Source organism: Marmota monax, unplaced genomic scaffold, assembly GCF_021218885.2.
Source record: "Marmota monax isolate L192 unplaced genomic scaffold, Marmota_monax_Labrador192_F-V1.1 WCK01_AAM20220418_F8-fsc00020, whole genome shotgun sequence".
Classification (NCBI taxonomy): domain Eukaryota; kingdom Metazoa; phylum Chordata; class Mammalia; order Rodentia; family Sciuridae; genus Marmota; species Marmota monax.
Window position 1 is genome coordinate 10,606,873 of NW_026692912.1, and position 27,926 is coordinate 10,634,798.

Consider the following 27,926-nt stretch of genomic DNA (forward strand, 5'->3'; position numbering starts at 1 on the left):
ATGGCTATCGTCTCTACCTGCTACTCCCTGCCCCTCACCCTGTGAGGGTCCTGTGCCATTTGCAGAATCCAGGAGCTAAAATGTGGAGTTCAGCAGCCACTGTCCTGACTAAATAATCCAGCAGAAAAGAGGCCAATTCTCTACACTCCCCCAAAATACATGGGTGCTTTGAAAGAGGTCCTCTGGGAACCAAATAGCTTAATTCATATATCTTCTGGGCCACAGTAGGCTAATATGGGTTTACCAAAGTGTGTCTCTAGGAAGGTTGATTCTGAACCTGCTCCTATTGGAATAATGTTGAGGAGACTGTCGCATGTGGAGTTTATTTTCTCAAGATTCATGACATTCATTAGCATATTAGCAGCCCTAGAAAAGCTGCCACCAAGGAAATCAATATAGTCACTTCTCTTACAATAGGAATTCTCAAACTTTTAAACTTCAGGAACCCATCTTTTAAAAATTTTATTCCATTTACTTGTCCAAAAGCACTGTGTTATTTGGAATCACTCTGAGATAATATAATCTGCTACCATACAATACAATAAACACTGTAAGACAGGAAATTTTGATGGTAGCGATATTTATGTGTAAAGGGATCAGGTGATACTAGGAGATAGCCCAGAAGTACTTGTTGACAATATTTGTGGGTAATATCAAAATATCTTCATGATCGTACCAAAATAACAATGTGAAATTAGTATCATCAAAATGTTCTCCATCCTTTCCCTGAGTCACTTACCATGCTTAGAACTGGGAATTACAATGACCATTTAGTTTCAATCTGTGGCCTCCAGGAACACACAGATGACCAGGTAAGAAGAATGTGGTGGGGGTGGAGTACTCATCTACAATGAACTGCAATGCGATGCCCTGTCTCTAATTCATGAAGGAACATTCCAGCAATACAAACAAAGCAACAGCGGCTGGCGGATGGGAGGGAAGGAAGGGCACATTCACAAAGCGCTGCTCAGAGGAAGCAATGCTTCTGCAAGGCTCTGATGGAGGATGAGCAGCACCCCAGGTACATATGGGACTGTGAGGCCATGAGTCATTTCAGGCACAGGGACAGCACCAGCAAAGGCAAGGAGATAAGACGACTGTGTGGCGTTTTGAACAAAGAACAAATGGGAACACGTTGGGGGAGGGGGGGTGGCCAGACTGTGGAGTGCTGATGTGTGCCAGCTGACATAGTCCGACTTCCATTCTGAGCACTTGGGGGTGGGGAGGCTCTCAATGATCTCAAGCATGGAACAAAGACTTTGTGTAGAGGTTGGCGTAGGCATGTTCGTGGGGTGAGGTGAGAACAGGGAGCAGTGTGGCTACTTAAGAGGTCTCGAGAAGGGAGTGTCAATGAACATGGAGAGGCAGGGACATTTGAAGGAAGGGAGGAAGAAAGAACGTGTGGTCTGTGCTGATGGCGTCCATGTGCTCCTTCAGGAACACCCTCAGTTTGTCCTACCCCTGCCTCAGGAGGTGACCTCAGCATACTCTGAGAAATGAACCATTGGGTTCATTTCTCCCTTTGAGGGAAATTGGAACAATTTATTTCCCTGGTGCCTTTCCTGCAGGGTCACCACGAGCTATCTGTGTCCCTTAACTAAATGCCACAGCACCATGGGATTCTCTCTCCATGTTCTGGAAATTTCACCCTCACCTTGATCCCGTGACACATGCCACAGGATCCTGTATATCCCATGCTGCTTTTCTAGAACTTTCTCCAAACTCTGTGAATAGCTCCCTTTGTAAACTCTCCCCGATTCCACATGTCACCTGTTTGCAGCTGGGATCCTCTTTGATAGCAATTTTCCTTTTTGGGTGATCAGAAAAAGAGTCACACTCGCTACACAGGATCATCCAATTGACCATTGAAATAGCCAAATCATCACTCTGCCCAGACTGTACCCTGATGTGTGTTCTAGATGGTGTTTGGTCTTTATCCAGCAGAGTAAGATGCACGAAAGGAAATACATGAATGGACTACATAGCCCAAATGAACAGGTCTAGCATCACAAAATGATGACTTTTCTTAGCTTATCTTGGTGGACACTGCCCCTTAGTTGCTGTTCACATAACTGAAAGCAGACCCTGTTGAGGTAAGACCAAGAGAGGGCTTCTAGGGAACAGGGTGAGACCATAGCGGGCAACAGAGCAGGGGGGCAAGAGATATCTGCAAGCAGAGGGGGATTCTATCAACTTAGGACCATCTGTGTGGTGACAAGGGCTGAAAAAAAATGCCTGAGGAGGCCCCACCCAGTCTGTGAGCTTATAATTGCTCAAACATGCCTCAAAGGGAATACTCAGATGCAGGTCAAGGTCCCTGGAATGTGGGTAGTTTGTTTAAAGCTTAAATGAGAGTGTTTGGTTTTCGATACAAATGACAGGCTGGTGCCAGACAGTACCGAGGGAGCAGTTTCACAGGAGGCCTCAACTCTGCTACATGCCAGAAATTGATTTCAGGAAATATGTTGGTACTAAGATGAGATCTTTCAAATATGCCCCCTGAGATAACGTTGATGGATGAGACGTGTGGATAGGACGGTTCCATTTCTAATGCATCCCCAACATCTCTATCAGCATGACCATCTTTTCTTTTAGCAGCCAAAAATCTCTCTTCATTTGATAAGGGAATATAATCATCAAGTCATGGGATAAGAAATTGGGAGAACCCCTAAATACCACCCATTTCTGAGGTGGCAAATACCTGAGCCTTCACAACCCTCATCCAATACTGAAGGTAGGCATCATGAGTGGACCATGGCAGTTTATCCGTTTGAATCATCTAAAGCCTCAGAAATCTTCCCAACATAATATTTGCAACAGTCTGTATCTATTTATCTCAGTCGGCATATGAGATGCCTGACATCTGCCACCTCTAATTTAATCCAACCTGTAAGACAGATAAACAGACAGAAACTCAGGGGGGATATTGAAGGCCTGGCTTGGAGTAGATGTTTCTTCAACTCTTCCCTTGGCTATATCTGTACTTTATGATGCTGTCCCCTAATCACAGATGACTAAGCCAGGCATGGGCTCCTAAAACATGCCCGGGCAATAATAGTCCTTCTTGAGGATTTTTGCATTGCAATTCAAAGAAGAAAAGGACTCATCCTTGGTGATATGTGGCATGCCATATGTGGAGACTCAAGATTATTATAACCACTACCCTGGCAGGCCAGAGGGGGACAGGAAGGGAGGTTAAAACTGCCTCGGCATTAGAAGATGGATCAATTATGCGAATCTGAGAGTGGAAGGTCTCTGCCCAAGTGCCACACATCTCTGTCTTCAGGCCTCAGACCCTGGTATCCTGATGCCCAGCCCAGCATACTTGCCAAGACTCATACTTTCATCTCTCTCCCTCTTTTTAATCAAAAGATCTGCAGATCCGCCTCAGCATCAGAAGTATCATTTGAAAAGTGTTTAACTACTAATGCAGATATAACGAGTCGTTTCTCAGTTTCACTGTATCTGCAAAGCCTTCCATAATTCAACATCAAATATTTATTATTACATTTATTAAAGTTTTAATAATTTAGCATCTCTTGCATGTAAGATAGAAGCTTAGCTAACTGGTTCCCCTTTATCCAACCTGGGTCACTTCAATATTTATATTCCAAAGTCTCCATTTGAGTTTCATTTAGCAGAGGCTGTGTCTTGAGCCCTCCACCCGAGCTGACAGTTGGTGCGTGGCACAGCCTCCCCAGTGGCAAAGACTAACAGAAATCTGGTGCTGAACAGTGTTTGAAGAGATTTACTGAGCCTGGGCAGAAACTCATCCTAATAGACTTCACTTTTATTATGATCGCTAAACTAAAATGGGGAAAATATATATGTCTCCAGGCTCACTGGCTGAATGACAGGCAGCCAGAATCTAAGAGCGGGGTCCAAGCAGTAGGGAATGTGGTGGCCTCTTTAGTAGTGCTTATTAGAAGGGCCTTATTCTCCTAAAATAAGGGAGGTACGTGGTAGTGCCAGGCACATTCTAATGCCCAAATTCCATGAATCCAGCTGTGGGTGCTAGGGTGACTTCCCCTTTACACAGTCTCCCTCATTCCCCATGGATATTTCATATTTCACTTGCATAAAGAACACCCCCACTCAATGGACAAAATGGTCAACAGAGACTAGGATACAAAGCCCAAAACCCTACCTGCCACCCTAGTAGTTAGTATGTACTGAGCACTCAGCCAACAGCCTGAGTTCAAATTCTAATCTTGCCACTTACTGTGTTCTGTTGTGCAAATACCTTAAATTTTGGTGCCTCTTTTCCTCATTTGGAAATAACAGTAACTACATCATTGAGTGTTTGTGAGGAGTCAGAATTCATACTTGTAAAATCTGTAGACAGGGTCAGACACATATTAAGCACTTAATCAGTGCTAGTCATTATTACTTATGAATATGGAACTAAGTGTTTAAATAAGTTATCCGGTTCTCAAAGACACTCAAAAATACAGCTGTAATTACCACTGCCATTTACAAGGAAGAGACTGAGAGTCAGAAAGTCTAAGTACCTTGTTCAAGTGGTGGAGCTGGGATTTGAACCCAGGCAGTTTGACACTAGAGCCTTCTCTATTCTTTGCTCTAGGAACAGTTGAATCTCCTGTGTGTTAAGCAAGTAAGTGGATTACCTATTGAAATTCTCTTGTGCTTTGGGGAAAAGGATGTTTGTGTGAGTAAATGGTGAGGAATGGGGAGATTGAAGGGGAAGCTTAATGGCTTGAAATTCTACTAGCAAGGGCTGAAGAAACACACCCTAATCAGCATTCTCAGTGGAAAGGGAAGTTTCCTAGGTTGCCTACTATGTACAAGCACATGTGTGCACCATCCACACAGCATTAACAAACCTGCAGAGGTTATAGGAAATGCAAAGACCAGATGTTGCGTTTTATTCATCTCTAATAGGAAGGAGGTATCATGAGTATCACACAATATAAAACCCATACCAAGGGCTTTCCCCCAGACTCTCCTGTCGTGATCGGTCCATCCAAAGCCATCTGTCCCCATGTAATTCATCAACTGTCTGACATCCATTCCCACCTAACTCACAAGTCCTATTGTCCTCTCTCTTCTTTAATTCTCCTATTGATATCTAATGTGATCCAGAAAAAGAAAGCAGACGCCCTGTGTCTGTACTGCTTCTATACCATGAACTGTATCTTTTTATCCACTGGTCACACTGTGTTATATGGTTATTTCCTAATTTGAATTGCAATTCCTACTACTACTCAAACTTCCCACCATTTTTTTTTTTTTTTAACACCAGTTACCTGAAAGTCGCTGTGCCAGCCACTCTATATATGTTGTGTGATCCCAAGAAGCACCTCCACCTTCCAGGTTCTCACTTGGAGGCCCAGAGAATTGAACTGATTTGGCCCAGGTTGCTCATGTAATCGATTGTGGATCCAGGATTCACCTGTGGTCTGAATGACTCCAAAGCCTGTATCTTTCCTATTTCTCCTTCCCGTTCTGGTCTTTATATTTCTAGGGCCTGGTACAACGTCTATCACACAGGCAAGTAAATACCTGGCATGCATCTGTTGGGAATTTCACCTTAAGATGCATGGTCTGTGTTTCTGGAACACATTGTTTCTGATAGGGGTTCTGTCTGGGCCCAAGGCATATTTCAGTATCTGGAGTCCTCACCCAGGAGCATCTCAGGGGAACCTTAGCCCTGAACAAAGTGTCATCACATAAGGGAAAAAAGCACCAGGCATGTTGTATCTCCTGCCCTTCTTTGCTTTCATCCTCCGCCATGTATCCCACACTGCTACTCTGCAGCCAGATTAGACTGGAAGCTCCCTCCCTGGGCATGACCCTTCAAGGACCTGTACCTTGCCCATGGAGAGGACATCTGTGAGTGTTTTTCTTATCAACACTCATTTGTTACCTTTTCTGATTTTTCCCTAGGGGACTATCCTATCTGTCACCTCAATCCACATAGTCAAGGGCTCCCTCAGCTTGCTGGTTTCAAGGATGGGTTAATAACCCAGGTCTGGCTAACTAAAGCACTTAGTCCCTTTAGGCATTGGTTTGGGATATTGGCCAATATCCTAAAATAGACCAAAGGGAAGCATCATACCCTGGAGATGAGGAATGTGGACTCAAGCCTCAGGTTTTTCAGAATTCAAATCCTGGTGCTGCCACTTACTGGCTATGTAACCTTGAACAAGTTACATGACCACTCTGGGCCTCACATATTCAACAGAGCTAAAATTGGGTTCCTCATCTGGAACAGTGTCACAGAAGGATGAACTATTATTGTGACTGCACAGTGGCAGGACTTTTGCTTAATCCACTGGGCAAGAAGTCATCTCTTAGCCTGGTGGTGCTAAACTCAGGTTGCAAGCCTAGGATAGAAGGTGAAAGTATTCCTGAAAAGTCAATCAACCCAGAGAAAAACAAAATTCCTGAAAAGAGACAGAAATTTTGAGTCCAAGCAATATCTGGGAGCATATACATTCTGCTATGTCTAAAGCTATTGCCACCCTGGAGTTGTGAAACCTTTATGTCATTTGTTTTCTGTTCAAGTCACGAGATTTATTTCTTGTCGTGTTAACTTGTTATTTGTAGTCAAACTTCAGTGGACATTAGAATCATCTAAGCACCTTGTTAAATCAGTTTGTTGGGCTAAACTCTGAAATACCTGATTCAGTGGGTGTATTAGTCTCATGTGGTTGCTGTAACAAATCACCACAAATGGGAGTGACCCTAAAAACAACAGTAAGTCCCCAATCAGTATTACTGGGCAAAATGAAGACTATACTCTCTCTAGCAGCCCTGGGGATTCTCTGAATTTTCCTCTGCCAGCTTCCCATGGTGGCTACCATTCTTTGGTTGTGGTTGTGTGGCTCCAAGCTCTCACTCCATCTTGACTTCTTTGTGTGCTCTATTAATAGGGCACTTGCTATGATATGGTATTTTGGGCCCATCCAGATAATTCAGGATAATCGACCTATTTTAAGATTCTTATTACTAAGAATCTTAGTAATAAGATCTGCAAAGAGTTCTCTTTTTTCCCCAATATTGTGACATTTACAAGTTCTAGGGTTTATAATCTAATATCTTTGGGGGGTCCTTATCCATCTACCATAGATGGAGTCTGTCAATTTGCATTTCTAACATATTTCTTTATCATGCTGATGCTGCTGGTCCTGGGATCACACTTTGAGAAACAATAACCTCCTAACTTCCTGTAGGCTTTGAAAATTTCACCCAGAGATTCTCTTCTCTGTGAGTACTTCCTTCTCTAAGTGAGTCTGATCACCTGTACCTTTGTGTCTTCACTCTGCCTTAAAATCTCCCTCCATTCTCTTCAACTATCACAAGGTACATCTTTTTATTATTTGTGATTTTGTTTCATTTAATAAAAATAAGATCCTTGTCTTGTTTTTCTTCTAGATCTCCAGTACTTAGCCTGCCATATAATAGGTGTTCAATAAATTCTCAATGCTTAGACTGGAAAGGCCAAAAGAATAAGGAGACATTCTTAATTCTATTTAGAACTAATTCAATGTGCAAACTATCACCAACTGAGCAATGCTGGCTTGCATCTGATATTCCATTATTCTTTTAACATTTCCGGAATTAACAGCATTTTACCATTTCATTTTCATTGATTTGAGATCATAGAAAAATCATTGAGAAGCTCCAAAAGCTGGGCTTTGTGGATGGTTATTATTCTAACTATAATAGCTATTCTCACATTTCTCTTACAAGAACCAGCTTCAGGTGAAATTGTGAAGAAGGCCTGGTGTGGAGCCATAAGTGTTGTTTGCCGTGCTGCTCTCTCCATGAGTGACTATTATCTCATCTCTCAAGTCAGTCTCTTGTTCCGTGCTCCTTGCTAAGCCTTGAGACTCCTGAAGGCAGGGGAGGGCCTTATTCATTTCTGTACTCCTATGGTCCTGGATCAGTGCCTGGCACACAGGAGGGGCTCAGATAGAGTTTTTCAGAATTGAAAGGAATCTGTATGAAATTTAGCTAGGGTTTGCGCCTCCGTGGCTATAGCTGGCATCATTAGTGTCTCCAACGCAAAAAAATCCTCATTCCCAGCAGCTTCCTGCTAAAGGCTGGAGAAGAGGAGCCATCAGAGAAGAGTTCTCTTCTTTGGCCCTTCCTCTCCCACCTTAGACTCTACACAGTCAGATCGCAGGTGCAATTCATGGTTCATTTCCAATGTTCTCTCTCCTGAGAATAATCACCTAATTCCTTTGCCCAGAAACTTTTCCAACCTCTCAAAGAACTCTGTCTACCCTATATGAGACTCTTCATTCATTCTGTAAACATATTCAATACACTTAAAGCCACAGACCTGGCATACTAATGGTCATATGTGTATACGTGTGGGTATGCACAAGGATTAGTGCAAGCCCTCAATACCAAGATACTGTTGATTTGAAAATGCATCATTGACTGGATGCAGCCTTTCATCAAAGGGAAGAGAAAAAAATGAAAAAGAAAAAGAGAATAAAACATTCACTATGCTGCTAGATACTATACATACCTTGACAAGCACAATGTCTCTTGAGTTGGCTATGTTCCAAATTCAGGACTTTACCTGTACCATGTCATTTGACCTTCACCTCTCTCTTGTAGGATTTAAATAATCTTTTATCTCCACAAACCTCAAGGGGAAACACAGGCATAGAAAAGTTCATGCATTGTATTGAGTGGTAGAATGAGGATTTGAACCCAAGAGATTCAATTGGGTTCCATATCTTATGACTTTAAGCAATGAACTTTATGTTTAATAAAAGTACAACATAGAGGAAAAAATGTGCAACTTGATGAAGCGTTAATAAAAATGTTCATGCAACCACTGAGATCAAGAGGTCAATTGTCATCAGCGTCACCAAAGTCCCCAGCTCCCAAAGGTATTCCCATCCTTTCTTTCTTCCCAACCAAACATCAGTTTTTACTAATTATTAAGATTTGTTTAAAAATATATACATATATTATATGTAAAAAAGAAATTATATATATATGTATACACACATATTCTTTTGTGACTAGATTCCATAATTCAGTATTATATTGTGAGATTTATCCATGTACTGCATGATAGCTGTGTTCCCTCATTTTCCTCATTAATGATATTCCATCATAGGATTATTTCCTAATTTATTCATCTATTTCTTTGTTGATGGATATTTGTGTTTTTTTTCCTAGTTCCTTGGCAATACAATGAGTGCCTACTATTAGTATTCTTTTTAGTATTATTTGAGGCACATATATATTCATTTCTGCTAGGCATATTCCTAAGGGTGGAACCAAGGGGTGACAGGGTATGTGTATACTTTACATTAGATACAGCAGTGCATACTGCTCAACAGGTTTTCATGGTGATCATACTAATTTCTATTCCTAGTGTAAGGCTATGAAAGTTCCAGTTGCTTCAAATGCACACCAACATTTGTGATTATTAGTTGTGTTCAATTTAGTCACTGTGGAGGGTCACAGTCTATATAGTTGACAGCCCTGCCTCTGGCAGAGTGAGGTCTCCAGCTTTCTCAAGACTTTGTAAGAGATGTAAAATAAAAATATTGACTTTGATTTTTCCTCTGCAACCCTACTGGAACACTTCCCTGTCTCCCCTGGCCTGTGCTTTCCCACAGTCTTTCCTCTAATCTCTCTGTTGCAATTTCAAGGCAGCATTATTGAGTATCTATAATTATGATCTATTATTTATTAATTTATAACATATCTCCTGACTGGAACTTATTAATTCCTTGAACACCCACGATATGCTCGCCTGGGCAATGCCATGTCAAACAAGGTTTATTAGTGCAGCTTGCAAAACTCAGTTTAGCACAGCTCCTTTCAAATGGTGACGCATGCAATGTTTTATCCACCCTTGCAGAGCAGAGGTCTAAGCCTGGCTTTGTCACCTACTAGAAAAAGCATCAATTGTGCCTCTGATTTACTCATTTATTTATTTTCAATTTTCAAAATGAAAATAATAGCCTCAACCGATGTAGCTGATGTAAGCATGGGATGAGACAGTGTTTGTAACATATTTGGCATATAGGATATCTTGGGTGGAAGAAGCAAGGTACTGTTATCATCCTTATCCTAGAAAGGAAAGGAAGCTTAGGGACTTGAACTTGGCTGAGATCATGTTTCTCACACACGGGAGAGGTAGCATTCTCACCCAGCCATTTGCATCGCCACAGTGAGTGACCAGTATACAGTCTGACATCTGTCCTCTATCTTCCCTGAAATAGTGAAGGCAATGTCAACAACATGGAACTCTGTGGACAGCCAGCAGAACCCTTCTTTCAGCTGATTTCAGGCAAGGTCATTAAGTCTCTTTGAGAATGGTCTTTCAACCAGATAGATGCTCCTTGTTCCAATATGTGATATGTGATACAGAGAGACTTTAGCATAGGATTTCCTCAAGTTTCGTCAGCTTCAATTATATAAAAAATGGAAATAATAATAATCTTCCATGAATCAATTTGTGTGTGCTGGTATACATGTGTAAAACCACCATAGTTCCTTAGTTATAGTAGTTATTGCTTTATTTTCTAAATGCTATCCCCTTTATTAATCTATTATTTTCCAAACAACCACTTTTGGGAAATATTAAGAGATTGAAAAAGATGATCTTGTGAAAGGTGACAGGTGACAATAAATATATGGCAAAGTAGAAGAGCTGGGTCCTAGGAGCTCTCTATCAAGATGTCATGGGCATACTGTTAGTGTCTTGATTCAGAATGACCCAGAGACAGCATGGAGTGGTGGTACTCCGGGGGGTCATGTTGACTTTTACAAGCCTGTGTAAAAGGCAGATGTAGAAGAAAAACTAGAATCCATTATTTGTAACATGAAAATTTCTGGAAGGTTTCCTTTAACCAAATTGGAAGAAGAAGAAAAAAAAATCTCTAATAGAGAGCTCCAGAATAGTGGTAGGATCAGTCCTAAGACCATTGAGTTAATTAAATCAATAAGCATTTATTAGTTGTCCAATTTGTACTAGGAACCAGAGATTAAAAAGCTAAATAAGTTATTTTCTTTAACCTTGAGAAGTGCATCACATAATGGGACAGAATGATGGGCAAACAAGTAATTAGAATACAGTAGAGTAAGTCTATAATGAAGTTTTCTACAAGGTACAGGACATATAAGGAGGGATGTAATCACCATCCTTTCATAAGAACAAAGAGATTTGACATCTGGACACTTAGATTAGCCCAAAGTCCATCCTCAGTACCAGAATCACAGTAGAAAGCATCCCATTCTCCAAACTGATGCCTTCATGACTCTCCAAAACACTGGCAAGTAATAACTTTTTACATGATAAGCTCATTAAAAATCCCAAAGAGAGGGAGATAATGTTAGCCTTGCTTATATTTTATAAAATCCCAAAATGAGAGCCATAATGTTACAATATGTGGCACTGAGGCCCAGCAGTGGAGGGTGCTTTTAGGAGTTTAGGAGCATGGTGTAGTTGACAGTATTCTTCACATCCACCATCAGCTGACTCCATCACAGTCACAGGTCACTCCTACACAGGAGGTCCTGTGATCCTGAAACTGAGGAACATCCAGGGCTCCAAGAAGTCTTTGGTACAGAGTTCTGGAGACGACTTCCCTACCTGACATCTGCAGGGTCTTCAGTGACGAGCACATCTGTCTTGCAACTGGCCAGGGGATTGATGGACAGCTCCACGGGTGGAACCACAAAGCTTTTGCTCACAGGAAGCCAGAGGCCTTGGCCCAAGCTGAAAGTAGACCTGTAATGTAAGAGTTTCCATTGGGAACTCCCTGGGAAGCAGAGAGCAAAAAGAAAACAGGGGCCCCTCTTCCTATCCCTTCTAGGGCATTTTCTCCTTCCTCCACCCAACTTGGACCCTTATATTCCTGAAGGCACAAACTTGAATGGTCATTTCTTAAATCAGTTTATCAGTTCGCTCATGCATTGCTTTTCATTTCTAGTTTTCTTTTCCTGGGTAAACAGTCAACTCTGAAGACAGGGACTCTTTCGGCTCTGGTTTCCCCACAGTCTCTACACCCAGTAGGAGTTTCACAAGTGACTGCCAAGTCATCAGGAGCAGATTGGCCTACGGGCCAAGAGCATGGATTCAGAATCATTTCAAACCAATGTGTGAGTCCCAGTACTTCCATTTAATTTTCCCTATGTCTTTATCTGCTTAAATATTAAAGTTTTATATGAGATTTTTGTTTCATATGAGATTCTATGGCTAATAGAACATTTTTTAAAACACTGGAATAGATAATCAGCAATATCTCCTCCAGTTCAGGTACCTGAAATCTATAAATCTAGATGCCAGACAAATGGGAATTAGGTTCCCGTAGCGACCTGGACTGTGAAGGTGCATTAGTGTTAGCAAGAGTTCTCCCTTACTCAGGGCAGCTCAGAGGTGCCCAGGATCGATAGTCCAAGGATGCATGACTATACTTCTTAAGAGACCTTTCTGTATTCCTCACCATTATAACACCCCAATAAGATTGTCAACTCACCTGAGAATCTTTTCAGGGGCTTGCTCCCCTGTCACCAGATCATAGCCCCTCTCAAGTGTCGTATAAGGCCAAGGTCTGTGGAAACCAGGGGAAAGAAAAAACAGCGGAGATAACATTAGTCAGTAGCAAGCAGAATTCGTATCTGGACAAGTGCTCAAATTCCACAGAGGTAATTATTGGACAAAGCCTCTATATTACTAAGGAGTGTCTCCATTTTACTGTAGGACTCGGCACTTACATAAAAATTCATTTGCCCATATTTGATTTTTTTTTGTAAGTGTGTTGTGCTAGGGATTGAACCCAGAGCCTTGGGCATGCAAGGCAAGCACTCTACCAACTGAGCTATATCCCCAGCTCTCACTTGCCCATATTTGAGTGCATGTGAGGAAACCCGATTCCTCTTCAGTCCATGTAAGAAAGCTTTCATTGATCACTTCTTATTTAGAGGGGTCATTTAAATGCCAGCCTTTGTGCTCTAGAAGATTCATCAATCATGTACCTTTAATTCTAAAATGTGATTCAGTGGGAAAGTAGGATTTGCTTCCCACTGGGGTTTTCGGGAGGACATCTCTAATAGAAAAAGTATTCTTCCTTAGGGAGGTTTTGGGCACCCAGTAACACAACAGAGGAGGTAGGGACAGGTCTACCACTGCCCTATTCTCAATGTCCTGTGCCACTCACCCTTCACTCTGTCCCCAGTCACTGCGCACACAGAGGTGTCGGTGAACAGGGTCGGGGGCATAGCCTTCATGACAGCTGCACTCTCCTGGAAGCAAACAGAAAGGAATCGTGAGAAATGCTGCCTCTCAAAATAGGCTTTACCCTGGTTCCTTGCTTTCCTGGAAAATAAAGTAAACTGATAGTTTCAGAAAAACCCATAAAGAAAGGGTTGTTTTGGATCATGGACCACCATGGTTCATGAAAAATGTATCAATTTGTGCATTCATTTGTTCACTCACTCATTTATCCATTCAATAAGACCATCACCCATGCTGCCAAGTTCTCAGCTTAGCACTGGAGACACAGGGACCAAAGGTGCAACCTGGTAGCTCAAGGCCCTCCCAACTTGATGAGGGAAACAGGAAGTGACCAGTGACCAGGGCACTACAAACGGAAGGGTCAGTTTCCAAATAATTAAATTATGATAATACGTATCTATTTAAAATATATATTTATTTAAGTATGTAAACAAAAATTGAATTCTCTCCACCCGAATGAGCAAGACTTGATCATCCATAAGCCCTGAGTCACACACCACCTCCTCCTTCAAGAAACTGTCAACTTCCTCTTTAGGAAAAAAAAATCAATTATTTGCCTGTGGTCTCCTGGTCTTATGTATTTTGTCTTGGTGTTTTATTTTAAAAATTGTAGCTTGTTTCTGTATCATTTGGATCTGAAAATATCCCCTAGAGGCTCAAATGTTGAAGGCTTGGCCCTCATTGCAACAGTGTTCAGAGGTAGAGCCTTCAGAGCTGACTGGTTCATAAATGATCCAGCATCATTGGATCAAACTATTGACAGATCCATAATTTTACTGGACTATGGAGTGGTGGTGCAAATGGGAGGACTTGGGGACTAGTTGAATGGAGTGGGTCCTTTGAGGCATGCCCTTGGGGAGTTATCTTGTCCTTGGCCCATTTCCCTTTCTCCTTCTTCCCTGACAAGAGGTGAGAAGCTTACTCCACCATGCCTTTCTACCATGTACTCCCTCATAACAGGTCCAGAACAAAATAGAGCCAGCTGACCATTAACTGAAACATTTGAAACCAGAAGCCAAAATAAATTTTAACTTCTTTAAATTGTTTTCCTCAGGTATTTTGTCACAGTGAAAAAAACCTGAGTCACACAATTTTCCTAGCCTCCCCTCCCATCTCCTCTCTTGTCCTCTTTCTCCTCTCATTCAATCTCTTTTTTTCCTTACATTCATCTACCCATTCACACTCCCCAACCCAGACCATGTCTGTCTCTGGTGGCATGAATGCTTGCTGGTGTTCCACACTGAAATTTATTCTCCTGTTGGCCAAGTTCATTTCAGTTGGCTAGTGCATATCCCATTTCCTAGTATATTTTTACAGTTTGAAATACTAAAAGAGTTTTCTGAAGCTCTCTGTCCTGTCCTCTGTTAATAATTTCTGCTCCACTGTGTACTTCTCAAGTTGAGGGAAATCTTTTTTTTTTTTTTAAATCATTTACTTATTGTCCCCCCCCACCCCGTCGTATATTTGTGGAATGTTCACAGATGCTTTACCAAAAAATAGATTCTGTAAAAAAAATATAAATAACTTTGGCAAATATTATACCCTTGGTGGAACATGATTCTCCATGAGGGTGATGCATACAGTTTTCCCCACCTCTTTTTACTTTGAGGCGCTTGCTGGTGGAACAACTCATAGGATCAACATTCTGTGGAACTCATCCTGGGAAGTGCTGGTAGGAACTGTGATGGCTGGCTCAGCCTACTGTGTAGAGCAGAGTTGGTACTCAACAATGTAAGGTGAGTGAGTAATTAATTGTCATGGCTCTGGTAAATTTTTACTATTGCTGTCAAACTGCCTTACTTCCTTTCCTTGGTGATTACACACACATACACACAATTCACACATGGACAAATACACACATGTACACACACATACACAAATGAACTCACAACCCTTCCATCCTGCAGTGATTCTGATGGCCCGACCCAAGAATTTTCAAATTATGTCCATGGAAACATACTGTTGAATATGGGGTATTTATGGACTTTTGAGTTTTCATTTTCCCTAGAGTTTCTTTTTCTCTTTATAATTAAAAAAAAAAAAAACAACATATAAACACTCTGCTGCTGCGTACCAAAATTAATGACAATAGAAAGCATCATCATGTTAATTCATAACATGTAAACTTATTTTATGCAGGTCTCAGGAAAAAAACAGTCTCCCATCATCTTTGTTTCATTGATGAGGATGTGGAGACTGAATCAGGTGCTAACAAGCTCGTGTTACTTGCAATGACACAGCTTGTGTTTCAGGATTCTCTCAACCTTGTACATCTGAAACGAGTAACAAACAAGGTAATGCAGGTTCTACGACTATTGCCAATAGCTTCTCGTTTCTTTTGTTGGTTCTTTGTAGTTATACATAACAGCAGAATTCATTTTGATATAATCACACAAGCGTGAATACATCTTATTCTCGTTACAGTCCCATTCTTATGGAGGTACATGGTGGTGGGATTCATTATGTTGTTTTCATATATGTACATGGGAAAACTACATCAGATCTAATTTCAAAATGTCGTGTTCATAAAAAAAAAAAACCTTCCTTTTTTCACTGATGAACTAGAAATGTAATGCAGTGGATCTTATATAAGGCATTCTAGTGTTTAAAAAAAAAAAAAAAAAAAAAACTCGCTTGTTTATGTATTGCAGTGCTGTTTAATCTTTGTACCCTCAGCACCTAGAAAGTATTTGGCAAATAGCCTGGTTCATAAATAGTAGCTGAACTGAAATGGCAGTCGAACAGAATATGGAGTGAAGAAGGGGTCAGAGAGAGTCTTTGAAGTATTCATGACAAGACTGTTGAAAGACAGAAGGAGCGACAGACTGGAGTAATCTGTGGTTCCTCTTCTCTGGGTACTTGGTGAACTGTGAGGGGGCTGGCCCCAGGCTAGAATATTCTCTATAACCCTGCCTCCACCCCAAAACCTGAGGTCTTCTAAAGGTGGGAGTGCTGTAGGTGGGTGCAACCCACTGGACAGACCACTCCTGAGCTAAGGAAAGTGGAGGGAAAGGGCTGAGGGCCTTGAATTTGGATGGGAGTAATTTACCAAGCAGGGTGGGGTGGGAGTCACTAACGATGTGTTAAAATGCGACCGCCCCTTCATGAAATATTCACCACCTTAAATACGTCTAATATTAAAGATTAAAAGTCCTGGGATTTGTCCTCGAGACTCCCAGGACTGATTTATGATCTGCCAAAAGCCGCAGACCTCATGATTCATAATGGGAGAGGTAAAATGGTTACTGTGGGCAACAGAACAGGAAGCCAGGCTCCAGTGGCAGGGAGGATGCTCCTTTGTCATAGAAAGGGCAGAGGCTGAGGTTCCTCTCTTCTATCAGTGGCTCTTCAAGGTAAAGGCACAGCTCATTTTTGGGAACATTGGTGACAATAAAAAGTCTGTTTGGAAAAAGGTCCTGCTACATTTTTATTTTCCTCATTTCCTATGTGTGCTCACTAAACAACTTTTTCTTGACTAGGAATGGATCATTAATTACTGTCATTCAATATTCAACAAATTTGTATTTTTTAAATGAGAAGTATCCATCCCAGGAATCCCCATAAGGCTGCCTGGAGAACAGGAAATAGGCAGAAGGGAAAGCCCGCAAGTGCTGGGGACAGGTGACGGACTGCTGTTCAGTCTTCACATTCTCTCTTGGAAGTTGTGTGGCCTTGGGGAAGCTGCTTCACCTCTTTGGTCTCCGGTTTTCTCATATCTAGAATGGAAGTGATAGTAATGTCTCTATGTTACAGGACTGATGGAAGAAGAAATTATAATAGTGAAAAGTATATCTCACAGCTCCGGTAGACAATGAGTTCATGGTTAATAAATTAGTTTCCACCCCTTTTCCTTTAATTCCAAGATGGCCCCAGGGTTTTGGTGTATGTTCACATATTAACTCTAGGGACACAAGTAATTTCCTTCTCTATGGGCCTTAGTTTTCTCAGCTGCAAACCAAAAGTTTATATTAGATGTCCTTCATTTCTGAGCACACCAAGAATCAGTTTTTTGTATTGCCTTTCTGAATCCCTAACTTCTGTTCTCTGGACACAGTTTTAGCCACAGCTGAAATCATTCTTAGCAGTGGGCTGGGTATCTATGGCAAGATCTCCATCAATGCCACAGCTACTGGCTTTATTGACTCACATTTCCTATTTTTTATGACTCAGCTAATTCTCCACTATTTGCAACCAAGCATTTCCTGCTCTAAGATGCTCTAACAGTCAGAGATGAGGGTTATTAACCCCTTTCCTTGGTGACTCCTTTCTCTAGCTCTGTCTCTGCACCCCCAGGGCAGCCAGGCTGTCAAGGAACAGCTCTCCTGGGACAGCATGCTGACTGTGAACCCCTTTCACTACAATGGAAGATCCTTTACAGAAAGTGTTACACCTACCTGGTTCACTATCTCATCCCAGTATCTGCTGCAATGCCTGGTACACAGCAGGCATTCCGTAAACAAAAGGTAAATAAGTGAGAGAACATATTTTACAATAGTAATGCCTAATGCCAGGGAAATGATTTTTATTTGCCCTTTCCCTCACTAAACTAGAACTTCTTGATTGCAGAAACATTTTCTTAATCATCCTTATCTCAATGAAGAGTATAGTACCTGATGAAGAGTAGGCAACTCATTTGATGAATGGATGGATGGATGGACAAATTAGTTAATATGTAAATACATTATACTTGTCATGAACTCAGACTGAGTTCATTTAGAATAATGATGATGTTGCTAAGGACTCCAAGAAACTTCCATCCATGAAAGGTATTTGCTAGGAAAATGTGGACTGTAAACATAAGTGCTCACAAAATGTCTACAACAGAATTCTATTCCATATGAGAGCAGAAAACGCCCTTCAAGGTCCTCTAGTTCATCTTTCATCTTTCTGGCTTTATTTTTCAGAAGGGAATATTAGAGTTAAGGGATTGAAGGGATTTGACCAAATCACTGGACTGGCTTCTGTCTCAGTCAGGATTAGAACTCAGGGCCTTTGGCCACCAGAACCAGTATTCCTTCTGTTGCATTGGTGATATTAATCCTTCAGTGTACTTCGAAGCCTTTCTAGCAAATTTTGCTCTTTGTGCTCCTATGACATTTCTAATCTTTCTATAATGAGAATATTACATTTCCAAGCAGGTACTATAAAAAAAGTTAAATGAATTTAAAATATCCTTAAGCACATTAAAAACATACATTTATATGTGGTTAATAATGCAGACCTAAAAAAGTTTAATCTCTTCATTAAAGTGGTTTCCATAAGGGAATTCAATTAAGTGAATTTCTATCATGCTGGTTCCTAAGACTCTGTATCTTCAGCTCTACATGAACTGCGTTGGTTTTAAGATATTTACTCTTTCCGTCTCCCAGGTCCCATTTATTGAGTTCTCGTTTTATGTTACATGCACTGTCACCCTATAAACTCCTGGAGAACAACAACAGAACCCCTTCATAATGGACAAGCTGGGCTCATCCTATATGGTGCTCTTCTAAGCCACCGCCAAGTGGTCAGTGCCTCCCTGCTCACCATCTAAGGCCAATGTGATAAAATGGTTCAGACAGTGGATCCTTTTATCCTGGATTTAAATCCCGGATCTGCCCTCAGAGCCTGAACAAACTTGATCAAGCTGCTTCCTTTTCCTCTGGGCCTCTTTCTTTATCTGTAGTAAGGACGACATCATACATTGCTGGAAGGTTCAAGAGACATGTTTGAAAAGGCTCAGCATACTCTTTGGCACTTTTCTTGTTGCTGAAAAGGTAATGAATGGTGGTTTGATTTCTTATTATTGTTCTTGGGTTAGAGAGCCAGTTCAGCATCTTAGTTTAATGGGAAAAAAAGGTGCTTAGGTTGAAAGATTGTCTCAAAAATCCAAGTGTGTTAGTTTTTCATTGCTGTGACCAAAATATTGACAAGAACAACTTGGAAGATGAAAAGTTTATTTTGGACTCATGATTATAGAGGTCTGAGCCCATGGTCAGCTGACTCCATTGCTGCAGGCCTGATGTAAGGCAGAACATCATGGTGAAAGGGAGTGGCATAAGAAAGATGCTCAGGTCATGGCAGCCAGGAAGCAGAGACAGCAAGGTGCCAGGGACAAAATATAGCCTCCCAAAGCATGCTCCCCAGTGATCTACTTCCTCCAACCATAATCTACCTGCCTACAGTTATCAGCCAGGAAAGCAGTTCAAATTATTAATCCATCAGTGGATTAATCCACTAACTAGGTTATAGTTCTCCCAGTCTAATCATTTCACCTCTGAACATTCCTACATTAACAGGAGCTTTTGGGGGACACATCATATCCAAACCATAATACCAAGGTATGCCTTTTACAAAGCCAAAGGGACATTTTTTTTTAAAATCTGTAAATTTGGGGCATTTTAAGTGAGACCATACCCAAGAATGTTCTCCACCCTTCCAGAATCACTAACATCTGCTGCCTGTGTCCATGGAACATCCCGCTGAAGGAGGTGCAGGCAGACACGAGATAGGGGCCTGCTGCCTCCCCTGCTCCCCACAGCTCAGAGGTGCTCACAGCCTGTCTGAGAGTGCTGGATAGGTGCAAAGCCTCCTTCCCAAGCCCGCCTGGCTGGCTGGCTCCCCTCCTCCCAGCCGGTCATCCTTTTATGATTCCATTTTCACTTGCTTCCAACTCAGTCATCACTTATCATCACAGGCCAGACACAGAGCCTGCTGTTCACTTTCCCATTTACTCTTCTTGTCCCTGTGGCTTGCAAAGACATTTCTCTGGGCCTTCAGAACAATAAGCACAGCATCCTGGTCTGTTCTGACTCTGAATGGGCCATTCCGGGCCTCTCTGCCTATGTATTGCTAGATCTAGCTCAGGGCCAAGGCACACGGTCGGGGAGGCTTGGACTGGACATAACATTACTGAGAACCCGCTTATTGCTCTCAATGATGGAAGATACCTGACATATGTTATGGCAGGTCCCACTCATGACAAGTGCTTAGAAGAAGGTACAAATGCTCTCATTGTAAAATAAGGAAACTGAAACTCAAACTCAACTAATCCCTTGCCCACGGTCATAGAATGAGATCTAAAGCTCATGGTCATTTAGACCATTTACAAGTATCCGAGCAATAATCAGAATCACAAGGACAATAACAAGGAGATCTGCATTTAATTTGACCATTATTATGTGCTAAACATTGAGGGTTAGGAACAAAAGCAGGGACCTTGGATTTCCGTGCATTTAAATTCTCACCCTACTGCTTTTAAAGTTCCTCTAAAACTAAAGGTTATGTCTTGTTCTCCTCAATTTTCCCTGTTCAAATGTATAATTTTATGTGAGGACTGTCTTGAATTCATAATACCTATATAATATTGGGTGGTTGAATTGAGTTTCTACTAGCACGGATAAGCCAAGGAGTAGTGTTGTACTTTGAATTTGGAATGTCCTCCAAAGGCACATGTGTTGGAGTCTTGAACCCCAGCTTGTGTCAATATTGGGAAGAGATGAAACTTCAGGGGGTAGGGTCTATTTGGAAGAGGTGGTCATGATCTTTAAGGATTTATTTTGTCCCCCGTTCCTTGCTCTTTCCCACTCTCTGATTTTCTGCTGTTAAGAAGTGAGCAGCTCTGTTTCACTACAACTTCTCCATCCTGATGTTCTGCCTTATCACAGGCCACAGCAATGGGATAAGCTGACCGTGGACTGAAATCTTTGAAACTATTAGCCAAAATAAACGTATCCTCCTCTAAGTTGATTTTCTCAGGTATTTTGTCATAGCAGCAAAAAGCAGATGAACACAGAAAATTGGTGCTGAGAAGTGGAGTTGTTGCTGACTTCACTTTCAGAAGTGGTTCAGAAGCCCTTGGAACTGGTTTGTGAGAAGAATTTGGAAATCTTTGGAAGATGCAGGATAGAGAAGCCTTAGAATGTTGTAAGTGGAGGTTAGTGGACAAATCTGTTGTGAGCTCAGAAGAACAGAATGCTAATAGGAATGTGGAAAACAAAGACTTGTGCTGATGAGGTTTCAAATGGGAATGAGGACTTTATTGTGAGTTGGCATAAAGGCAATACATGTTACATTCTGGCAAAGAACCTTTATATATTTTTTCCATTCCCTGAGACTTTGTGTGAGCTTGGGTTTAAAGGTGATGGACTAATTAAACTAGTGAAGGAAATTTTGAGGCAGCAGTTTTCAGGTGGTATCATGGGTATTACTGGCAGTGTTTAGCCGACTTAGAGTGAGAATTGGGAGCAAGACATCCACTGGAATATTTGAAAAGCTTGGCAATTTGACCAGAAAAGTGTAAGTAAAAGTAGAGCCAAAGAGGGAGTGGTTGTCATTAAAATATAAAATAAAAACTGATAATTTGCACCAGGACAATATAAAAGACACCTTGCAGGCATCTCAGGAGTTGGCCAGACCTCACCTATCACCCATCACATGTGCAAGGACATAAAGTTTAAACTCCTTCCAAAGACTCTGCTTTAAGAAAAGCATACCCAGGGTACCCTGTTCCCATGGGACTGCCTGGGGAATTATCTTCCAGGTTCCCTTTCACCATGTTCAGCCATCCAGGCACTTAGAGGATGCTGGAGCCCTGTTCACAGGAACCTGGCTATTGCTCCCAATGGCAGGAGACCTTAGCATCATCCATGCGGTGTTGGTTTTATAGGCTTGCAGAATGCAAGTATTATGGGGCCATGGAGACCTCCAGATTCCAAGGAAGGCTGGGGAGGTTAGGCAATGTGTGGCAGGGTCTGGGGTCCTGAAGGCAGGCCTTGAAAGGGTGACATGTGAAGCCATCAGAATGAAGCCAAAATTGCCGTAGAGACCCCAGGATGTTGGAGATGTCAAGAGCATGGAATGTCTGCCCAGGAAACCAGCAGGCAACAAGCAGAGCCAGCCCAAGAACAGGCCATGTGGGCTGCAAGGGGCACATCCATGGCATGGGCAGGGGCTACCTGTGCCCTTTCAAACTCACAGGTGCCCCAGGTGAGGGATAAGGAGCTACAGGATTTTACCCTCCTGGGTTCCGTCCTTGCTTGGGTCCAATCCTATCTTGTATTCTCCTATTCCTTTCTCTTGGAGTTGGGATGTTTATTTTGCCTTTCCCACCTTTGCTTGTTGTAAGTGTGTTATTTTCTTTTTATTTCACAGGAGCTCACAACTAAGGGTTTCTCTTGAATCAGGGACTTTTGAGCAATGCTGGAACTGATGAGACTTTGAGGACTCTTGGGTAGGGACTAAATTCCTTTTGCACTGTTACATGGGCATGAGCCTTTGGGGGCCAGAGGCACAATGTTACAATTTGAATCTGGAATGTCCCCTAAAATTCTTGTGTTGGAGGTTTGGTTCCCTAGTGGTGGTACTATTGGGAGAGGGGACCTAGTTTAAAGAGATGGGTCACTGCCTGTGTAACCTTGAAGAATTTATTTTCTCCCTAGATATGCTTCACTCCCTCTCAATCTCTCTCCTCTGTCTCTCTCCCCGATTTCCTCCCTCCTTCTCCTTCCCAGCTATTAAGTGAGTAACTCTTTCCACCATACCCTCTCTACCATGATGTTCTGCATCATCATACACTTATAAAAATGGAACCCACTAACCATGGACTGAAGCCTCTGAGACCAGGAGCTAAAATAAATGTTTCCTCCTCTAAGTTGATTTTCTCAAGTATTTTGTCACAGCAATGCAAAGGTGACTTTCATTGAAAGTCAATGAAAAAACTGACTTTCAAGGTAGCATCAAAACTACAGCTCACTAAGCATCAACTACAGGTTCATCTTATGCAAATGATTTCTGGTATTTATGACAACACTGGGAGGGAGATTTTACAGACTACACTTTAAGTAACATGAAGCTGAGACTCGGTGAGTGGAAGTTGTGCAAGGTTGTGATCAGAGGAGTAAACATCCAAGCCCAGATCTGTTTGTCTACTCCCAAACTCTGTGTTAGCTCTTCAAGAGGACAAGTCTTAAGAGAGTGGGGAAAAGGGCACAAGAATGAGAGATAAGGGGATGCTAAAGGAAAACTTACTATCCCATATTAGATTGGATTATTGGTTCCTAGTATTCATTTCCCTGTAATAGTATTATGCATGAATATCTTTGCCACAGCTGACTGTGAAAAGGAAATTTCTTTCCTACTCTTTGTCCTCAGGCTTAGTATGTTGATTGGCTTGGCCAATGAGATGGTGGAAAACATGATATGAAATGTGTGAAGTGTACTTGTGCCGCTAGGCTTTCTGTCTCGTGCTGGGAGCCATTAGCCAAGTAGGTATGACAATTTCCTTGCCAGCGTACCCCATGTTGCTTAGTGGAAGGACTCGTGAAAATAGGACATTTTGCAGTGACATTGCATGTAGGTGACCTTGCTCAAGGACCAAGGTGGATCTGGGTTTAGGGTGTTCCCGGTTTAGGACTATCCGGGTTTAGGGTGGTTCCAGGTTTAAGGTTATTCCTGCTGGGAATAGGGCGTATCCTGCTGCCTGAGTTCCCCTTGAGTTCTCACGGGATTCAAACAGTATTTTTTGGGAGACAGAAGCCCAGTGGGGGTGAATTTGGGCAGAGAACGTGGATTTCCCCAGAATGTGATTGTAGACGGCTGGTGTGAGTTCGGGAATAAAGAGTTGCTGTTTGAATCAACAAGCTGTGTGGTGGCTCGTGATTTTGTGCCCAGCCAGACTGCGGCAGTCTCGTACTCTTGCCTCTTGTCATAAGAAAAATACCCACAAGGAATGGCTGATTCAGGGAGGATGAGCTGTGTGGATCATAACTGGATTCAGCCTAAGCTTAGAGTCAAATGAAGCCGAATCCTGCCTACTTCAGTCCACCTACAAGTGTGTCAAGGAGAAACAAAATGCTTAGAGTTGTGGACAGTATAAAGCTGTGCTCGCTGTTCAGTATTATCAGAAAAGCAAAAGCTTGTGAGGTATCTCAAACATATATGACTTCATCTTTACAAGTCATGACACTACTTTCTTTCCAAACTTCAGAAACTGGGTCCTATTTTTATTATTATTTTTTACCTTCAGTATCTGAATTCTTCTATTCTACATTTCCTGTGTCACTTAGCACCCTTCCTTCCTGTGTCTCCTTACTGTCATTGCCCTGTTCAGGCCCTTGATATTGTCCGTGCACACTACTATAACATTATTGTCACTAATGACCCTATTTTCAGTCTCTCCCTCCATTTTACCTTTCCTGCTTTAACTTCCCCTGGATCTACTGGTACAACCCCCCACTGCAGATCCAACTGCAGACCCTACAGAGCTTCTTGCAGCAGATCTGCCTTGATTCCACTCCTTGGGAAAAGCAGAGCCTGGGCATGGGAAGGATGAGATCAATGAAAGAGAGATCAGAGGGTGAGAGGGAATCGGAGGCAAAGAAAAATTAAATGGGAAAAATGACAACTTAGTAAAGGAATGAGACAACACAGGCAGTTTTGAATGTAATCAGAATCATCAAGGATTATATTTTATAACACTGATTCCTCTACAAATCATCTTACCTGTCTCTGCTTCAGTGTTCCCTTATGTAAAATAAGCAGGTAGTATTCAGAAATCCAAAACACACTCCCAAACTTTGTTCAAGTTACAGTCATGACCTTTCCTCTAAAATGCTTTCTTGAAGTCAGCATCTCTCTGGGGAACAGGGTAGTTGCGGGAGGTTTGGGAGTTTAGGGAATAGTATTAGAATGAAATAATAAAGAGGGTGAAGCAGAAAAATAGGATTGAAGTGAAATAAAAACAGCTCTCACTTAGAATTCCAGGAAGAGAAGAAGACTGTTTAGGCACCTACTTGGCCCCAAATCCTGTGTACCCTGGGACAGGACTCCTCCTCCTTTGACCCAGTTTCTCTATCTGTATAATGAGGGGTCTTGATGACAGCTAAGCCACCTTGCATGGGCTTCTGGTCTCCCTTACTTTTTACATCGCCAGTGTGAGACATTTCAGCCTTGCCCTTCCCAAAACACTGGAGACAAAGCTGGATGCCCGCATCTTAGTGCCAGCCCTCCTTTGCCATCTGTCAGCATGCTCCAAGAGCCTGAAGACAAACAACCACAGGCCAAAAGTTTCCAGAGGCACAGGCTGGTAATGGAGGTCAGGGTCCTTAATCAAGGCTATCTGAGGAACAAGTGGTGCTGGCTCAGCCATGTAGAGTGGTCCAGGCTGGGGAGAAGCTAATAGTCAGGTCACTTGAAGGCCCCTGGTCTAGAGTTTCATCTAGAGTGACCCCCTCCACTGGATCCACTGCCTCTTTTTCTCTAGTCTCCTCTACCTCTGAGCAAACCACTCATGAGGTTATCTATGCATTAATGTGTAAGAGATAAGCATGTGGAGAGAACACCCCCCCCCCCCCTTAAACTCATGGCTGATCAAGGATGAGTGGAGGGTGAAGAAAACCATCAAGAGGCTGGAAGGGACACAGAGCAGTCATGTCTGATCACCAGGAAGGATACTCCATGAGATACTCCATAAGGATGCTCAGAGCTGGGCCCACTGGGCGAGAAATTGCCCTTTGGCCACCATCTCCCTGCTTCCTCCCAGAACCCTCTATTCTGAGCTTCTCGGATGAACTGGAATGGATTGAGAGCCAAGGGATTGCCTGGAGGGGAAGAAGGACAGTAACCATTCTGAGAGGCTGAATCTTCCACTTGTTCATTACTGACCACACAGTTGGGATCAACCACTGCATCTCTGGTCCTCAGTTAACACTCATATAATGGGTGTTCCAAACCTAATGTATTAACCACAAGGATAGTAAATAACACATTTAAACTACCTGCCATATTGCTGAACACATAAATGGTCTTCAGTCAGCAGAAGTGTTATTATTGCTCCTGCCACTGGTGCTGCTAGCATAGCTGCTCTCTGGCCTGGCTGGGTCTACCCAAGGCCATGTTTCCTCTCTGGTTTGGCGAGTTTCACTTCTTGGCTACAGCTCCCCTCCCAGGCTTCCTGCTCTACTACCTTCTTTCCTTTCTCCTCCTCACATGAATCTTCTCCCTGGGTCAGTCTAAAGATTTTACATCTTTAGTAAAGTTGTGATTCTCTGCATAACTGCTGTGTACCTGGCTTGGGGAGATGGGAGCTGAAAGATGAATCCATCCCATTTCCTTCCTTCAAGCTGCTATCATGCAAGGAGGGTGACTTGGAGGAAAATACATTGCTGCCACAAGTTTTGATGTGAGCTGAAAGAGGAGTGTGTACAAAAGGCCATGGAACCAAAGGAAGGAGGGTGGAGCTCTGCCCCAGGGTCAGGATGCACACCAGGGAAGAGGGGGGACCCAAATAATAAGAGGGAACTGGGAAGATCATTAACTGCCAGTCAGTGCAAGAAGTTCTGCATTTATATTAGTTCATGTGATCCTCCAAATAACCCTATGAGGTGGGGGCCGTTGCCCCATCTTACACATGAGGAGACCAAGCCCAGAGTAGGTGAAGAATCTTGCAGGCAGTTAAGAGTGAAAGACCAGGACAGGAATCCAGCCAGCCTGGCTCTAGACACTGTGCTGCTGCCGTGGGCTGCCATGCCTCATGCCTCCCTCTCCTGGGGAAGTAAGATTTTCCATACAGAGGGAAGGAGGAGGGCAAAGGCAGGTCACAGAGTGAATGAGAAATGGAGGTCTCCTTCATGTCACTCAATCAGTAGGGCACCCTGGAGGCAGTCAGAAGATCTAATGATACTCTGGAATCCTGACCTGATCTGCAGTATGAGGAGGTAGCCTCTGGAATTCCTCCATCCCCTCTACAAAAATAGTCATTCCCAATAGCTGAATCCAAGTGATGGGAATGGACAGAAGCAGCTTAAAGCAGGTGAGACAGGCGCTGGAGTCAGAATGGGCTGTGAACTCTGCATTCATCAACCAATATCTTTGTGACTATAAAATATTCTCTCTCTGACCAAAATTCAGCTTCCTCATTTCCAAGTGAATCACCCCTGCCCTTTTCATTGAACAATATGAAAAATGCTCAATTCCCAGTATGGGCTCCATAAATATCATCTGCTTTTGCTATGATGGTTACTAGAAAGTCAGCTGCCTTAACATTCCTTGCTGATCCCTTGGTTATAACTTGGCTAGGAAATGCTTGCTCAACATGATATGATCAATCTGCCTTTTCACATTTATTCCAATGAACTACTCCATGTGCAAGTGCTAATATTGTCCCGAGTTCATAGATGAGGAAACTGAATCTCACAGAGATTAAATGACTTGACCTCAGTTCGACAGCTAGAAAGAAACATGGTCAGGATTTGAATCCAGAACTGTTGGACTCTGGAGCCAGTGATCCCCACTACTAAACCATGCAAGAACAAAAGGGCTCAGCATGACCCTATATTTCATTAAAATGACCCACCTGGATGACCCTATGTGTCTACCCACCACACTTCTACTGGAGCTTAAGGGAAAGAAGATGAGAGGATGTAATGTGGTTGTCAAGGGCATGGGACTCTGGAGCTCTGTGTTCATGCAAGGTGCTGGGTGGCCTTATGAAGCTGTTTCATCTCTCCGAGATTCATCCTTCTAGCATAAAACATAAGGAACATAAATTCTGTCCTCTCCTATTCATGAGAATGCAAGAATAAAATATATATTTAAGCCATTTGGAACGCATGATGATTTATAATGTGGCTGTTGCCTGCCTGAACAAAACCTGAAACAGCAAAGTGAAATATACAAAATAAATTAAGCCATGGGTAATTATTCATTT

The 27,926-nt window shown here is 42.4% G+C and overlaps 1 protein-coding gene across 5 annotated transcripts in view; it reads right to left on the reverse strand.

The window, feature by feature from the left end:
• Positions 1 to 27,926, reverse strand: part of Astn2 (astrotactin 2) — an 848,095-nt gene that overhangs the window by 434,589 nt on the left and 385,580 nt on the right. For 4 of the 5 annotated variants that reach the window (XM_046451532.2, XM_046451529.2, XM_046451528.2 and 1 more), the window contains 3 exons: positions 13,164 to 13,248; positions 12,483 to 12,557; positions 11,597 to 11,734 (listed from right to left, as the gene is read on the reverse strand). In XM_046451532.2, coding sequence (XP_046307488.1) covers positions 11,597 to 11,734; positions 12,483 to 12,557; positions 13,164 to 13,248 — 298 coding nt within the window. The remainder of the gene's footprint in view (positions 1 to 11,596; positions 11,735 to 12,482; positions 12,558 to 13,163; positions 13,249 to 27,926) is intronic. The other variant, XM_046451531.2, reaches the window with a different exon arrangement.